This window comes from Myotis daubentonii, chromosome 2 (assembly GCF_963259705.1).
Source record: "Myotis daubentonii chromosome 2, mMyoDau2.1, whole genome shotgun sequence".
Classification (NCBI taxonomy): Eukaryota; Metazoa; Chordata; class Mammalia; order Chiroptera; family Vespertilionidae; genus Myotis; species Myotis daubentonii.
Genome location: NC_081841.1, coordinates 7,727,191 through 7,745,377, shown reverse-complemented (window position 1 = coordinate 7,745,377; position 18,187 = coordinate 7,727,191). Strand labels below are relative to the sequence as shown.

The 18,187-nt window shown below is 50.4% G+C and overlaps 1 protein-coding gene across 1 annotated transcript in view; it reads right to left on the bottom strand.

Moving 5' to 3' along the window:
* Positions 1-120: 120 nt before the first annotated feature.
* The window catches only part of LGALS2 (galectin 2), a 21,537-nt gene continuing 3,470 nt past the window's right edge, over positions 121-18,187 (bottom strand). The window contains 4 exon segments of the mRNA XM_059680873.1: positions 121-497; positions 499-608; positions 764-852; positions 855-907. Coding sequence (XP_059536856.1) covers positions 464-497; positions 499-608; positions 764-852; positions 855-907 — 286 coding nt within the window. The 3' untranslated portion in view covers positions 121-463.

Genomic DNA, 18,187 nt, shown 5'->3' with positions numbered 1-18,187 from the left:
CCTTGTGCCTCAGTTTCCTCCTCTGTATCATGAAAATGCATGGGGAACACTAACCAGTTTCTGCCACAGAAAGACTGGATAAAGGTGGATTCTTTTTTTTTCTTTTTTTTTAATATGGTATTCTCTTTTTTTTCGATTTTTTTTTTTTTTTAGAGAGAGGAAGGGAGAGGGAGAGAAACATCCAATCGGCTGCTTCTTGCACACCTCCTACTGGGGATCGAGCCTGCAACTGGGCATGTGCCCTGAACCAGTGACCGCCTGGTTCATACCACTGAGCCACACCAGCTGGTCAAAGGTGGATTCTTAAATTGGCCTTAGCCTTGGGGGAGGAGAGGGGTCAGAGGGGCAGGGAGTGCAGGCGGGGAGCCAGGACCCAGGGGCTGCTGAGCCCGTGTGACTGGGAAGGAGCTCAGGATGGGAAGTCGGGGCGAGGGTTCTGTCGTTCCCGTGAGCGCCCGCCCACTCAGTCAAGCTTGGAGGAGGAGATGTTGAACCCTCTCAGCACTCAGGGAGCTCAGGTGGCCGCGGCCCAGCCTGTCGGGAAAGGTCAACCGGTGCCTGTCTGGCAGCTTCACCTTGAATCTGTCACTCTCGAAGGTCACGGTGAACTGCAGGGGAGGACAGGTGTCGGGGAGGCAGGAGGCACCCTGGAGATGGGCCAAGGCAGGGCCCGGTGGCTCAAGCACCGTCTAGCCCAGGGCTCCCTACCATCTGGGCTCTCCCTTTGGCATTGTCCTCAGGCCCCTTTCCCCTGTGACCTCACCTTGACCTCTGACCCTGGGCTGAAGCACAAGTGATCTTCCCATTGCTCCTGCCCCCAGGTGTTGCCCTCCAGTGAGTTGCAGACAATGGTGGGTTGAAATGCAGGTCCAGCTTCTCTGTGCCCTGGCCCGGATTAATCACAAAGCTGCGATGGATTGGGGGGCGGGGCGGGGGGGAGACAGGGGGCTGGGGGAGGATTAGGGGCCAGTCCTGGGTAACACAGCTTGCGTTGCAGGAACTTAGTAAACCACAAGCTGGAAGAGTCACCGAAGAAAGTTGTTTATGGAGGTCTGTGCCTTAAAACAAGGGAGGTGCCAACTCGGTCCGACTTGGCAGCGGGTGTCACATTGCACTAGAAGCACAGGACTGCAGTACGGATGGGTAACTGGCAGGGCCGGTGTCAGCCGCTGAGAGTGTCCATCGTGGGGGAGAGAATTGTCCTTGCCACTGAAGACCTATCAAGTTTGACCATAAACAGTTGTCAACCAAGGCGGGGAGCTCCCTGTCCCTAGAAATATGCGATCAGGGTTGTGTGACTCCTGGGGGCAGTCACGACAGAAGCCGGGCTTAGACCTTCGGAGTTCCTGGGCGTGGGAGGTCTCAGGCCAGCGGTATCCCACTTTCCTGCAACCTGGAGGGACCCAAGTAGGGAAAAGGGGTGCGTTTTCTCTCGGCTCCTTTCCCGTGCACCTGCCTGTCCCCTCCCCAAACAAAAGGTGATGGTGGTCAGTTCCAAGAAACGCTGACGTTGTTCTACACACACAGGAGCCTGGTGCTGAGCTGTAACCCTCCAGGTGGATAAACATCTGCTTCTAATGGAGAGGATGCGAACGCAGCCACTTAGCGCCCCCTGGTGGCTGCCTCTGGTTTAACGTGGCGAAAGGCTGGCCTGCCCCTCGGCTGGGTGAAGAGGGTGGGTCCTGGGGTTTAGCTTTCAGTAGCGGCACCTGGCCCACAGGGGCTGGGCAGCGCATCCACCTTCAAGCTGGTTGGGAGATTTCGAGACCGTGTGCGTGAAGCCGCACGCATAGGCAGGGCCTGGCACAGACTCGGCAAACAAGGGCGACCTTCATTCTGGTTACTTACTGTGAGCCAGGCTCAGGGGGTGCAGCTGGGCAATAGGGGTGCTGTGGGATTGTACAGGCCCAGCATCCCTGTCTCCCCTCAACAAAGTCTGAGGCCTGGAGAGAGAATGGGAGGCAAAGCTGGGGTGGGGGGTGGGGGGTCCAGGCCTAGTGCCCGCTTTGTCCCTAACTGGCTGAGTGACCTGAGGCCAGCTGTGCCCCTTCCTGGTCCTCGGTTGCCCCATCCTATATAATGAAAAGGTAATATGCAAATTAACCCTCACGCCCTCACAAGATGGCTGCCCACGACCAGGCCGGCAGGGAGGTTAGTGAGGGACGACCAAACGACTGAACAGCAGGCTGCGTGGGGTGACCAGGCTGGTGGGGGGGGGGGGGGAGCAGTTAGGGGCGACCAGGCAGGCAGGTGAGTGATTAGGAACCAGTGGTCCAGGATTGTGTCCCCCAAGGGGTCCCGGATTGGAGAGGATGCAGGCTGGGCTGAGGGGACCCTACCCCTCTGCACGAATTTTGTGCACTGGGCCTCTAGTCTATAATATATGAGACTTGGCCTAGATGGTCTTTGGAGAGGGAGGAAAGAGAGGGGACAGGTGAGATGACCATGAGAAGAAGAAAGTCAGGAAAGCGTCTGGGCCTGGGGGTCCTCCCTGAGAGGCAGAGAGCATCCCTCCCGCCCTGGACCCTCCATTACACCACACTCTCACCCCACCTGTACTGGCTTGAATGAGTTTCCCAAAAATCAGGTCCAGCTGGACCCTGTGAATGGAGCCTATTTGGAAATTGGGCCTTTGCTGATGTAAGCAGGTTAAGATCAAGTGCGATTGGCTAGGGTGGGCCCTAAATCCAATAGGACTGATGACCTTATAAAAGGAGGGAAATTTGGAGCCAGAAACACAGGCGGAGGAGAAAGCCACGTGAAGACGGAGGCACAGACTGAGAGCTTAGCCACAAGCCAAGGACGCCCCCACCAGAAGCTGGAAGAGATCAGAAAGGGTCCCCCTCTAGAGACCTCAGGGCGAGTGCGGCCCTGCCCACACCTCCACGTCAGACCTCCGGCCTCCAAAACTGTAAAAGAAGACATTCGTTATGGCCGACACGGAAACTGACACACCACCCAGTGCTCAGAAGGGGTGGTCTGCGATCCAAGTCCCCAAACACAGGGTTCTGCAGCTCAGAGAGGGCAGTGACTCCTCCAGGCCACACCGCAAGCTAAGGCACCGCCAGGCTTGAAATCAAAGGATCAGGAACCTCACTGTTCCTCCACTCACGCCCTGCGATGGACAGATTATAACCTTGGACAATTTAATCTCCAAGCCTCCGTTTCTTCGTCTTCATAAAGCTCAATAGGTGTTAGCAGTTATTATTGTTACTGCTATTAATATGACTGATGAGCAGCCCTAGCCAGGTAGCTCAGTTGGTTAGAGCATCACCCTGATATGCCAAGGTTGCTGGTTCGGTCCCCTGTCAGGGCACAAACAAGGAGCAACCAACGAATGCATAAATGGATAAATAAGTGGAACAGCAAATCTTTCTCTCTCTCTCTCTCTCTCTCTCTCTCTCTCTCTCTCTCTCTCCCCCCCAATCAATAAATAAAATTTTAAAAAGAAAATGAAAAAATGTATTACTCGCTCTAACTGGTTTGGCTCAGTGGATAGAGTGTCGGCCTGCTGACTGAAGGGTCCCAGGTTTGATTCCGGTCAAGGGCACATGCCTGGGTTGCAGGCTTGGTCCCCCATAGGAGCAGACAATCAATGATTCTCTCTCATCATTGATGTCTCTATCTCTCTCTCCCTCTCCCTTCTGCTCTGAAATCAATAAAAATATATTTTTAAAAGAAATGTATTACTGGTGAGCAAACTAAGGCTAGAGAGGGGAAGAGACAGGCTGAGCGCGGTGGTGGAGGAAGCAGAGGGCCTGGATGCTGAAGGGCTAGGAGACCATCTGCCCAACTTCCTCACTATACGGACGGACGGACAGACGGACGGACGGACGGGGCAACTGAGGCCTGGAGAGAGACAGTGGCACTTTCCCCTCGCAACCCCCTCCCCATCCCCATTCAGGTGAAGGTGTGGATGGCGGAGAAGCCAGCATCCTCACCGACGTGGCAGCGGCTCCCAAAGGCAAAGGCCACTCGCAGTGCCTGGAGGCCTGGGCTCAGGGTCTCACCTCCCGGTCCAGCTTATCTCCTAGAATATTACACATTAACTCCCCCAGGGCCATAAATGGGGACTTTGGTCCCCTCTTCCCAGGTCCCCAGAACAAGCAGCCAGAAGGCTCCTCACCAGGCCCAGCCCCCCCAGCCCAGAGCATCCTCCAGGCTCCCCCCAGCCCAGGCTCCCCCAGCCCAGGCTCCCCCCAGCCCAGGCTCCCCCCAGCCCAGGCTCCCCCCAGCCCAGGCTCCTGCCTCATCCAGGAGCCCGAGGACGCGGGGACAGAGCGGGACTGGGTGTCAGGAGGCAATCACACACGCTGTGAGCCTGGCAGCCCCCCCAGCGTCCCTGAGCCCTGCGTCCTCGTCCTTACACAGAGCTACAGAGCTACTCTCTTTGTAAAGACGCTCTGTGCTGCTTGTTCTCTATGACGTCAAAATTCACTTTAAAGTCTTTTGTTCTGTTTCCCCCCCTTACCCCATAACTTTTCTGATTGTACATGGAAGTTTTTAAAAATGTTTTTGTTGATTTTGTTAGAGAGAGGAGGGCGGGGGGGAGAGAAACATCAATAGGCTCCCTCCTGCACCCCCCTACTGGGGATCAAGCCCACAAGCCCGGGCATGTGCCCTGACCAGAAATAGAACCTGCAGCCTCCTGGTGCACTCTACCACCAGGGCCACACCGGCCGGGGCTGCACATGTAAGTTTTACAAGCAATGCCCAGTGGCCCTGGCCAGTGTGTCTCAGTGGATAGAGCATCAGCCTGCGGACTGAAGGGTCTCGGGTTCGATTCCGGTTAAGAGCACATGCCCGGGCTGCAAGCTCAATCCCCAGTAGGAGGGCATTCAGGAAGCAGCCAATCAATGATTCTCTCTCATCATTGATGTTTCTATCTCTCTCTCCCTCTCCCTTCCTCTCTGAAATCAATAAAAATATATTTAAAAATAAATAAAATAAAAGCAATACCCAGTGGATGGGAAAAAAAACCCACATACACATCTAGAAGTATCTACAACAAAGTGTTAAAAAGTGGAGAAGGGAGTGAGAGGGCTGAGGCTGGGGTTGCTAGAGCTTTACATGCTTGGCTCTCTACTTCTATTCTTGTTTTTTTTTTTTAACTTCTATTGCTTATCGACATGCTCACCACAGGCAATAAGAGCCATCAATTAAGAGGAAAAACAGCGCTGATCACCCCACCGTCAGGAAAAACCTGCTTACGCTGCTGGCATTGGTGGTTTTCATGGATTGATATCCTGGACGCCCCTGTAGCTGAGCCTCCTTCATTCAGCAAACGTGAACGCCCACAAATCTGTATTTCAGAGCTATATGTTCACGGCACCTTCCAAGACCTAGGTTTATCCAACCCGTTTCCTTCTGCTCAATGCTTACATTAATCCTAAATGTCTGCTATTACATCGGCTGCTGCATTAAATCTATTTGCACAGAAAGGTTGGCTGCATCTGACAACTTATTCAGGGCGGGTTCCCAGAGTAGGGTTTTTCGAGAGCCCTGGTTTGGCGAGCCGGAGCCTTTTCCATTGGAGCTGGCGGGGGGCCCTGGGCGGTGCCGGGAGGCTGGCCCACTCAGGGCCCTCCTGTGCCAGGAGCTGCAGGGTGGCTCGCTGCCCGTGCTTACACAGGACACCACCTGCAGTCCCCTGCCCGCCCCCCCCCCCCGCCCCCACCCCGAGAGGAGAGCGGTTTCCTCGTTTTCTCCACAAGGAAATGAATTCCTTCTCGGCCTTTCTCCCAGGGCCACGGGGAAGCCCAAGCAAGATAAGGAGTGTTCAAATGCTTTCTACACAGAAACTGTCGGATCAACAGAAACTACACCTTGTAAAGCTGGTCTTTTTCTGATTACAAGAGTAATTCTAGCTCCCTGGAGAAGGTTTTGGAAAGCGCACAAGGTGAAAAAACTTAGAAGTTCACTTGTTTTCAAAAAAAAATGTTTAAAGACAAGGGACACATTTCTGAATTGTGTACTTTTCTGTGTGTAAGTTTTACATCAATGAATGGTATTTAGGAAGAAAGAAAGGAAGGAAGAGAGAGAGAGAGAGAGAGAGAGAGAGAGAGAGAGAGAGAGAAAGGGAGGGAGGGAGGAAGGGAGGGAGGAAGGAAATCATCTAGCCCTGGCCAGCATGGCTCAGTGGTTGAGTGTCGACCTATGAGCCAGGAGGTCACAGTTTGATGCCTGGTCAGGGCACATGCCTGGGTTGCGGGCTCGATCCCCAGTAGGGGGTGTGCAGTGGGCAGCCAATCCATGATTCTCTCTCATCATTGATGTTTCTATCTCTCTCTCCCACTCCCTTCCTCTCTGAAATCAATAAAAATACTTTTTTTAAAAAAGAAAGAAAATCGCCCTAACCGGTTTGGCTCAGTGGATAGAGCATCAGCCTGTGGACTGAAAGGTCCCAGGTTCGATTCCGGTCAAGGGCATGTACCTTGGTTGCGGGCACATCCCCAGTAGGGGGTGTGCAGGAAGCAGCTGATGGATGTTTCTTTCCCATCGATGTTTCTAACTCTCTATCCCTCTCCCTTCCTCTCTGTAAAAAATCAATAAAAATATTTTTTTTTAATGAAATCTTTATTGTTCAGATTATTACATTTGTTCCTTTTTTTTCCCCCCCATAACTCCCCTCCTCCCAGTTCGCCCCACCCTCCGCCCTCACTCCCCACCCACTGTCCTCATCCATAGGTGCACGATTTTTGTCCAGTCTCTTCCCACATCTCCCACACCCCTTTCCCCCCCAAGAATAGTCAGTCCATTCCCTTTCTATGTCCCTGATTCTATTATAATCAACAGTTCATTCTGTTCATCAGATTATTTATTCACTTGATTCTTAGATTCACTTGTTGATAGATGCATATTTGTTGTTCATAATTTGTATCTTTACCTTTTTCTTCCTCTTCCTCTTCTTAAAGGATACCTTTCAGCATTTCATATAATCCTGGTTTGGTGGTGATGAACTCCTTTAGCTTTTCCTTATCTGTGAAGCTCTTTATCTGACCTTCAATTCTGAATGATAGCTTTGCTGGATAAAGTAATCTTGGTTGTAGGTTCTTGGTATTCATCACTTTGAATATTTCTTGCCACTCCCTTCTGGCCTGCAAAGTTTCTGTTGAGAAATCAGCTGACAGTTGTATGGGTATTCCCTTGTAGGTAACTGAGTTTCTTTCTCTTGCTGTTTTTAAGATTCTCTCTTTATCTTTTGCTCTTGGCATTTTAATTATGATGTGTCTTGGTGTGGTCCTCTTTGGATTCCTTTTGTTTGGGGTTCTCCGCGCTTCTTGGACCTGTAAGTCCATTTCTTTCACCAGGTGGGGGAAGTTTTCTGTCATTATTTCTTCAAATAGGTTTTCAATATCTTGCTCTCTCTCATCTTCTGGCACCCCTATAATTCTGATGTTGGTACACTTGAAGCTGTCCCAGAGGCTCCTTACACTATCCTCGCATTTTTGGATTCTTTTTTCAATTTGCTTTTCCGGTTGGATGTTTTTTGCTTCCTCGCATTTCAAATCATTGACTTGATTCTTGCGCTCCTCTGGTCTGCTGTCAGGCGTCTGTATAATATTCGTTATTTCAGTCCGTGTGTGCTTAATTTCTAGTTGGTTCCCCAATATAAGATCGAGGGTCTTATTAGTTTTCGTGTAGATCTCATTAAGTTTATCGGCAGCTTCTAAACAGTTCTTGAGAGACCTTAAAAGTGTGGTTCTGAACTCTATTTCTTCCATTGACAATTTTGTCCTGTTTCTTTGTCTCCGCATTTTGTTATGCTTCCTTGGTGCACGCCCTAGTGGTCTTTGTTCGCAGTCTTATAGATAAATCTTGATTGTTGTAGCTAATTCCAGGGAGGGTTTGACCTCCAGGCCAAGTGGCTATGAGAATCAGCTGTGTCAGCAGTGAGAGAACTTCTGTCCTCTAGGGAGGTGCTAATCTAGCCTTTGCCTGAGGCTATCCGGCAAATGCCTCTGTGCAGGGCTTGGGCGGGGCGGGTCGCACAGGATCAACAGGGTGGGCCGGAGAGAGCAGTTATGGCGGCTCTCAGTCCTGTCCCAAGGGGCTCTGCCTCTCTGAGTCCCAGCACCCGCTGCAAAGCTCGGAGAGAAAGCTGCACTCTCTCTGACCGAAGCCAGACAGTCCCGCTTCTCCCGTTTGAGTCTGGGTCCCTAAAGGCTCGCCCGGATCTGGTGCTCAGAGTCTGCGACTCCCTCCCAATTGAAAACAACAACCGCGCCCTCTGCCGCCAGCCCGCTCCGCGCACTCCGCACCTCAGAATTTGACTTCAGCACTGCGCCTCCTCTGAGTGTCCCTATGCGTTTCTCTTTCCTCCTAGTTGTAGGACTTCCACTCAGCCAGCGTTCCTGTGGTTCTGGGTGATGTCCCCTCCGTTTTTTGGTTTCACTTTTGAAGTAGTTGTTCAAAGCAGCAAACTCCTGCGTTAACCTATGCCGCCATCTTGGTTCTCCAATAAAAATATTTTTTTAAAAAAGAAAATCACCTACCCTCACATCTCCAACCCTATTCTCTTAGCAATGCCTACCTCTGAACCATGTACAGCACTTTCTCCAGCCCTCATCACAAGCTCACCACATTCTCAAGGTGGTCTTTATTATGACTCCATTTCTCAGATGGGGAACAGAGGTTCCCAGGACGTATACACTAGTAAGTAGCAGAACTTGCCTTGTCTACCACCCACTGCTCAGATGATTATGACGGCATGTAGCACTGCCCTCACTTAGTGAAAGGGCCTTAAGCCTTTTGGGCAGTGGCAGCCTCTGAGATGCCCCCTGGTGTTCACACCCTTGTATGACTGGCTCCCCCTGAGTGTGGCTGAACTCAATAACTCTATTCTAACTAACAGAATACCAGAATATGGCAAAAGTGATGGGATGACCCTTCTGAGATTAGGTGATGAAAAGACTCTCTCTCTCTCTCTCTCTCTCTCTCTCTCTCTCTCTCTCTCTTTCTCTCTCTCTGGAGGAAGCAAGCCATGTCATGAATAGTGCTATGGAGAGGTTCATGTGCCAAGGAACTGATGTTTCCAGCCAATTGCCAATGAAAACCTGAGGCCTGCCAACAGCCATGTGAGTGAACTTGGCAATGGATCGCCCACACGTAAGCCTTGGGGTGACTGGTGTAGCCAACACCATGATTGCAGTCTTATGGAGACTCTGAGCCAGAAGACACCCAGCTAAGTCCCACCTGGATTGCTAACCCACAGAAACTGTAAGAAACATGTTTCTTATTTTAAGTCCCTATGTTCTGGTTAGTTTGTTACACAGCAGCAAATAACTAATACACTTTGCCAAGCAATTGTTATCGGAAGCTTGGTGGGGGAAATAATATTCATGAAGACCTCTTGACTAGAGAATGTGCAATCTGGGCATGTCCTTAGACATGCTACTATATTGATCTTTTTAAAGAACCAACTATTGGTTTTATTTCCTTCCTTTATGCTCATTAACTTTTTCTCTTAGTGTTTCATTTATTTTATTGCTCTTTTTCTAGTTTCTCAAGCTGAATGTTTTGTTCATTCATTTTTCCTCTTCTCTATTCTCTAATAAATGTATTTAAGGCTATAAATTTTCCTCTGACTACCACCTTGGCCACTTCTGATAGGTTTGTAGATGTTCTAATCAGTATTCCAAACGTTACCCTTGAATCAAGCCAGATGATCAGAAAATTGTTCTCAGAACATAGTAAGTGCTTAATAAATCAATATTAACTAGCAAAAATAATAGTATTAATAGTCTTTGGGGGAAAGTTGGAAAATGAAACATCAATAATACAGGATTAGCTAAGCTAATGATACTACAAAAATATAAATGAACTATTATGCAGCCATCAAAAATCACATTTTGGGGGCCCTAGCCAGGTAGTTCAGTTGGTTGGAGCATCGTCCTGATACACCAAGGTTGTGGGTTCGATCTCTGGTCAGGTCCCATGCACTAGGCAACCAATGAATGGGTAGATAAGTGGAACAACAAATTCGTGTTTCTCTTTCTTTCCCTTCCTCTCTCTCTTTAAAAAAAAAATCAATAAATAATACAATTTTTAGTCACATTTTTTGCCCTCCATGGTCGTGTTGCTTGCTCATGGTACAGTGTTAAGTGAATAAAGCAGCTACAGAAGCAGGACTTCATGCTGGGCCCTCACTGACTGTCCATGAGCCGCCAGGCTGCACTAAGAGGCAATGGTGAGGAGCAGCCATAACAAAGCTGCTGGTGTGAACGCCTCTGGGTGCCAGGAAAGGCATCCCCTAGCTGGCCACACCGGGTCTCCCTCGTGTAACACAGACACGTATGACTTTATTCAAATGCATGGGTGTGAGGGCCGCCATAGCAAAAAAGTATAAAACATAGGCAGGCACGCCTTAAAGAGACCGAGTCCAGCGGGGCAGACAAGCGTGGGCACAGGAATCAACTAGAAAACAATTCCCTGCACCCAGTGGAAGGCTTCAGAAAGCGCCAGGCTCCCAGGGCGGGAGGGAGGCCTCGAGTGGAGGAAATCGGACCGGAATCTTGGCTCCTCCAGGCACCAGCTGGGTGACCTCAGGCCCAGTTAGTTAACCTCTCTGAGTCCGGTCTCCTCCTGCTTCCACTGAGAACAGTGAGTGCGGTGAGGGCTGAGGGAGATAAGGCCTGGCCTTTGGTCACTGGTTAACAGATAGTATTTGTTGTCACTATCAGGACCCCCTGTCCCCAGGTGCTGGCTGGGAGGGAGGCAGTACCCCCACCCAGCACTGCACCCGAGCCCTCAGGCCTGTGGCATGTTCTTCTCACAACCTCCCACGATGGCTCTCTTGTGCCCGAGGTACTTCTGCGTTTGGGGGCCTCCCGACATTCAAAGCTATTTATATATTCTACATACACATACATGCACACACGTATGTAATTGTATTTTACACCTGCATCGAATGAATATGTTATGGTTACATATTAAGACATTTTCTTCAACCTCGAAGTTCAGTTCATTTCCTTCTTCTGATTTTATGAGACCTTAAAACACTTCATTGGCCCCTAAAGTGTCCTGGGTCCCAGGTATTGTGCCCACCCGCTGTGCCTAGTGGGTACGTCAGGCTGTGGTTTCTGGTCTCTGTTGCCCACTGGCCTCCTGCTGTTGGGGGACTTGGTCCTGAGGTCTCTCAGATCCCTGCCTATCTCCTCTCCTGTCCTTTCCTTCCAAAGAACAAACAGATCAACACATCAGTCACATCCGCTTCCCTCTCTGCCCACCCCTCCCTGCAAACCCCGGCTCAGCCCTCCCCAACATCCTCTTTCAGAGACGACAGGGAACAGCGGGGCATGGGAAGCGCTGAGTTTTGCCTGGCCGGTGTGGCTCAGTGGTTGAGCGTCAACCTATGAACCAGGAGGTCAGGGTTCGATTCCCGGTCAGGGCACATGCCCGGGTTGTGGGCTCGATCCCCAGTAGGGGGCGTGCGGGAGGCAGCCAATCAGGGATTCTCTCTCATCATTGATGTTTCTATCTCTCTCTTCCTCTCCCTTCCTCTCTGAAATCAATAAAAATAGATTTGCCGAAGCCGGTTTGGCTCAGTGGATAGAGCGTCAGCCTGCGGACTGGAGGGTCCCGGGTTCGATTCCAGTCAAGGGCATGTACCTGGGTTGCGGGCATATCTCCAGTGGGAGATGTGCAGGAGGCAGCTGATCGATGTTTCTCTCTCATCGATGTTTCTGACTCTCTGTCTCTCTCCCTTCCTCTCTGTAAAAAATCAGTAAAATATATTTTTAAAAAATAATAATAAAATAAAAATAAAAATAGATTTATAAAAAAGAAAGAAAGCACTGAGTTTGGGGCATTAAAATGGTGACTATCAAGTCCTGGCTCTGTTGCCTACAAGCTGAGGAGCCATGGCAAGTCACTTGGAACCTGGGTTTCTTCATCTGTGAAAGGGAGCTAATAATAGTACCTTCCTTGGGAGGGGGTACTTTTTTTTATTTAAAAAGTTAACTTATGTAACCTAGGGGCGCATAATAGATTCTCAACAATAAATAAAATGTGTTATTCTTTGCTTCCTTCTTTGGGGAGAGAATTTCTAAATGGGTAACCTGAGATGTGAAGGCAGGTTCCATGCGGACACCCAGGTGAGTTTGCAATGAGCAGCAGATGGGACCAGCATCCAATGGCCTGAGCTCTGGCCGTGAGCACACTCCTGCCCCTGCCCCTGCCCCTGGAGGACAAGTCTTCTTGGGAAGCCAGCGCCCATCTTCCCAGAGCCCGGGGGGCCTGGGACCAGGTCATGGGGGAGAGAGAAGAAAGACGCTGGTGACAGCCAGATGTTCCAGCGCAAGGGGGCCGGATACTCACACCAGCCAGTTCGGGGCCCTGTCTCCTGGACAGAGCTGGGGCTCGTGATCTGTGATGTCCAGTCTCCGCGCAGGTCAAATCCCTCCTGTCCGCAAAGTCTTTCTTCAGGTGTGTTAGCCTCAGGCCCGGGGGGGGGGGGGGAGGGGGGAGAGGGGGTTCTCTAGGGCAATTCACCTAACCCAGCGTTCTCAACTTGTGGGTCGAGACACCTTTGGGGGTCGAACGACCCTTTCACAGGGGTCGCCTAAGACCATCAGAAAACACATATATAATTACATATTGTTTTTGTGATTCATCACTATGCTTTAAGTATGTTCAATTTGTAACAATGAAATTGGGGGTCACCACAACATGAGGAACTGTATTAAAGGGTCGCGGCATTAGGAAGATTGAGAACCACTGAGTCCTAACCTCTCTGGGCTTCCATTTGCCGCCTGTAAACTGGGAACTGGGACTGGAGCTGTCACACCAGATGGGGCAGATGTGAACCTTAAACGGGGGAATGTGTGGGAGGCTCTGAGCACACTGCCGACCCATGTTCAGTGCTGAATAAATGTTCGCTGTCATTAAGTATTATTGTTAAGCCTGGGTGAATGTTCAGGCCGCCAGAGCGGATGCCCAGCCCTGCTTCTGCAGCTCTGCCCAGATGACCATCTGTCCTGGACGCTTCCACAGAGCCCTTGCTTCCCGCAGCCCAGGGAGCTTCCTTGTTGAACCTGATCTCCAAGTTCAGTGGCCCCACTTTGAACCCTAGCTGCTGGCTGCACGCCCAGCTGGCGTTTCTCCAGTATCAGTAGGTCCCCTGGAGCTCTTGGGTCATCCTCACCTTACCAGGACTGGAGGCAGGCCTTGGGGGAGGAAGGAATTCGGAGGAGTGGGGGCTGGGCCACAGCCGCTTAGCTGTCCCTTCTCCACTCCTGCCCCCACAATCCTTCCACCACCTGAGATCTTTGTAAAATGGAAACGTCAACACCTGCTCTCCTGCTCTAAACCCTCCAGTAGCTTCTTCTCTCCTTAGAATAGAATCCAAGCTCCCCATTGGTCTGACAGGGCCCACCTGATCCTGCCCTGTCCGCCTTGCAGCCTCTTACCCCACCTGCCCCCTAACCAAGCTGCTCTCTGTCCCTTGAATTCACCAAGCTCATTCCAGTTTCAAATCTGTGTCCTTGTTCTCTCCACTGAGAACTCATCCCCAGTTCTTGGCTAGACCTTCTCATGTTGGTTCTAACGCAAAGGTGTGTGGGTAGATGGATGGGTGGATGGATGGATGGATAGATGGATGGGTGGATGGATGGATGGATGGATGGGTGGATGGGTGGATGGGTGGGTGGGTGGGTGGATGGATGGATGGGTGGATGGATGGATGGATGGATGGATGGATGGATGGATGGATGGGTGGGTGGGTGGATGGATGGATGGATGGATGGATGGATGGATGGATGGATGGATGGATGGGTGGATGGATGGATGGATGGGTGGATGGATGGGTGGATGGGTGGATGGATGGATGGATGGGTGGGTGGGTGGATGGATGGGTGGGTGGGTGGATGGATGGATGGATGGATGGGTGGTTGCATTGAGATCAGCAGCAGGGAGCACTCATCATAGAGCCCGGAAGGGTTGGTATTTTCAGAGGCCCTAATCTAAGGACTCAGAGCCCCATCACTTCTTCTCGCCCCCTCCCAATCTCCCCCACCCCCAGCATATTATCTGGGCCCTTTGAACCAGGAGTCTCCTTCTCAGGGTCACACCTGCCTGCACACACACTCAGGCTGGGTGATGTGCAGAAGAGACACCACTGTGCCCTGAGGCGGACATGGTCCTGCCCTTGGGTTGCAATCCAGATGTTTCCACCCCCATAGATTAGCCCAACAACTATGAGCAGGCGATGAAGGTGCGGCAGACTTTGTTGCCCACAGGAAGATTGGGTGGCCCAGGCCTGGGAGGAGGGACCAGGCTCAGGGCTGGGGTCTGCCCTCCCCGAGGAAGGGCACTCCAGGGCCATCACAAAACAGAAAGATCTTGCTTGCCCGGCTGGTGTGGCTCAGTGGTTGAGCGTCGACCTATGAACCCGGAAGAAGGTCACCGTTCAATTCCTGGTCAGGGCACATGCCTGGGTTGGGGGCTCGATCCCCAGTAGGGGGCGTGCAGGAGGCAGCTGATCAATACTTCTCTCTCATCATTGATGTTTCCTTCTTTCTCTCCCTCTCCCTTCCTCTCTGAAGTCAATAAAAATATATTTTTTTAAAAGGGCTTGCTTTATTTGTTTAATTTTTAGAGAGGTGCTTTCTATGGGAAACATTCCTCTTGCCACTTATAAAAAGCAGAACACAGAACATTAGGGTCTCTTCTGGGCTTGGCATACAGAACCTGGCACATGGCAGGTGCTCACGTATTATTATTCTGTCGTTCATGGCTAACAACTGGCATTTGCTGGACGTTTCCCAAGCATTGGGCCCTTGTGAGGCCCTTCCCCCTCTCCCTCCCCGTTCTTCAGCCCCAGTGTCCTCAGCCCAGCCCACAAGAATAAGAGGTTGTGCCATCGGCTCACCAGAGGGTGTCCAGTTCCTGGCAAGCAGCTGACACCTGCTAGGTTTCTCAACCCTCATACCTTGCTGGTGGGATGTCCAAGGATGCGGCCACTATGGAGAGTCATCTGCCAGTTCCCCAGAAAGCTAAACTTAGAATTACGATAGGACCCAGCACTTTCCCTCCTAAAGGGAGTTGAACGGAATTGAAAACAGGGACTCGAACAAATACTTGTACACCAGTGTCCATCACAACGTTACTCACAATGGCACAAGGTGGGAACAGTGTCTGCCAACAGGTGAATCCATAAACAAAACGTGGGATATACACACGATGGAATAGTGTGCAGCCCTAACCAGGCATGAAGCGCTGACGCCTGCCACATCGATGAACCTTGAAAACAGTATGCTCAGTGGAAGAAGGAAGACACAAAAAGCCACCTACTGTATGATCCCACGTTCATGAAATATCTACAACAGAAATATTCATAGAGACAGAAAATAAATTAGAGGTTACCAGGGGCTGGGGGTGAGGCAATGGGGAGCTATTGTCTTATGGGCACAGGCGTTCTGTTTGGGATGATGAAAAACTTTTGGAAATAGATGGTGATGGTTGCACAACAGTGTGAATGTAATTAATGCCACTGAATAGTGCACTTAAAATGGTTAAAACAAAATTTTAGGCCATTTAATTTTGCTACAACTGTGAAAAATTAATAGTGTGATATACATATTCCTAATGACCGTGTATGGATACCATGACAGTGAAGGAGGCTGATAGAAAAAAACTGCTCATTTGAGTATATAGTGTTTAGGAGAGCTCCACTCGTACCCTGGACTGGCAGGAAGATGGACAGGTGGTCCCAGAGCAACTTGAGCCTGAAACATCGTGGAGACAAAAACGACAGAACTGAAGCTGCCCTACTTCGGCCACATCCTGAGCAGGCGGGGTCTTTGGCGAGGGTAATAACGCCGGGGGAAAAACAGGAGGCGGCAGGAACAGAGGGAGACCAGGGATGAGGTGATTGGCTCCATGAGAGAAGCCTCAGGCAGGCGTCCTCGGCGCTGAGCAGGGCTGCTGCGGACTGGGCGTCACTCGTTCATAGGGTGGGCAGGAGTGGGAGCTGACTCAAGGCGCCTCACACACACTTACCAAGAAACAGTGAACTTTACGCTTCAAATGCGTGAATGCTCTGTTGCGTGAATTATATTTCATTAAAGCTATTTTAAAAGTCGGAGGCTCCCTGGAGCTCCTAATGCCAACTGATTTCACTTGTTTTCCAGAAGCCCCCTTCTGGGGTCAGGTGCCAGCCACAGGTGCGGTCACCGAGTTTTCAGGGGGAGAGAGAGAGAGAGAGAGAGAGAGAGAGAGAGAGAGAGAGAGAGAGAGAGAGAGAGAGAGAGAGAGGGAGAGAGAGAGAGAGAGAGAGAGAGAGAGAGAGAGAGAGCCTTTGCTGCCTCCTGCTGGCCACCAAGAGAACAGTCTAAATCAGGAAGAAAAATAGCTTGTCAATTGCTAGGCATCTACCTCAAAAAGTGAAAAATTAAGACGCATGTGACTAAGACACACTTCACAAAAGTCAGAAGGCTTTTGCAGGAACAGCTAGTCTCCCCCGCCGCCACGCCACCAGAGGCAAGCCCCGCCTCTCGCTTCATCCCAAGCATTCTCTGTGCCGCACGGTGAGAGCCTGCCGAGCACACGGCTCCTTCTGCGCCGTGTTTCAGTCTCGGAACCGTGTATCTCGGAGGCTGTTCCGTATCGGCAAAGCGCTCTTGTCTTTCTGAAGCCTGGGTCCCACTGATCTGAGATCCATCGAATGGGGAGTGGAGCTGGACAATCATTTAGTTTGAGTTTGGGGTGTAGTTACTTCTAGGAATAGGTAGGTGGTTCCTAATCTAAAGAATAGTTTCCAGCCTGGCCGGTGTGGCTCAATGGTCGAGCACTGACCTATGAACCAGAAGGTCATGGTTCGATTCCCCATCAGGGCACATGCCCTGGTTGCGGACTCGATCCCCAGTAGGGAGCGTGCAGGAGGCAGCCCATCAATGACTCTCTCCTCATTGATGTTTCTATCTCTCTCCCTCTCCCTTCCTCTCTGACATCAGTAAAAATAGATTTTTTTAAAATAATAAAGAATGAGGTGTCTCGTTAGCGCAGTAGGTAGCGCGTCAGTCTCAAAATAATAAAGAATGGTTTCCAGAAATACTCTTATCACTCGCACCCCCTCTGCTGGTTCACCTGGTGTCCTGACATAAAGGTGCAGGGACAGAGGTCACGTCACTGTGTCGGCACATCATACGCCCCATGTGGTCAGTGGAGGAGAACCAAGGTCCGCACTGCACGGAGCCGGAAGCTAGTCTCAGACACGGAAAACTACAGGTGGAGGATTCAGTTCCCGCTGGCGCCTAGTTACCACGGAACTCCTCGCCACTGGGGAGACGATCAGTAACACAGCACATGCAGTTACCAATGCACCACACAGCAGGTTCTTTTTGTTGGGAATTGTGTGCAAAACAACTGAGCGATGCCTCTGTGTAGGACAGAGACCGGCAGCAGTGCCGCAAAGAGAAAGTATACCTGTGTGTGACGTCAAACGTTTTCTAGGTCAGGACGCGGGGTTGTGTGTCAGCGTACAACACATTCTGTCTTGACAAAATCGGCAGCTCCTGGGGAAACCGCACAGAGAATGTGGCTTTCCCCAATCTGACATTAAAAATTTACGGTGCACATGACATTATCAGTAACAGATTAGGAAGCTGAGAAAAACCTTTCTAAAGTTGAAAGCATTTTAAAAATATAACATACATATATGTGTGTATGTATAATTTTTTTTATTTCAGAGAGAAAGGGACAGGGAGAGGGAAATAGAAACATCAATGATGAGAGAGAATCATTGATCGGCTGCCTCCTGCACACCCCCGACTGGGGATCGAGCTTTCAATCCGGCCTGTGCCCTTGACTGGAATTGAACCTGGGACCCTTCAGTTTACAGGCCCACACTCCATCCACTAAACCAAACTGACTAGGGCATGGAGAACATTTTTTGATTAACCAGACTAGAAGTCTGACTATTTTTTTCTCCTAGAGAAAAGATAATATAATCACTGCTCTATGAAGAGGATGCAGCCCAAATTGTAGGGGGAAATGCATTCTAGTGGCTTGTCAGCTAGATAAGTAAAATTGTCTTATTGTCCTGATGTTACGATTGTGGTACCTGTCAGCTTTTTAAAGTTTGTAATTTACAGGAATTTATTTCCCCACTGTAAATAAAGACGGGACTTCGCCTGTGTGATTAATTCAGGCCCCAGGAAACGTGAGTTTCCCTGCTCGACATGTAAAG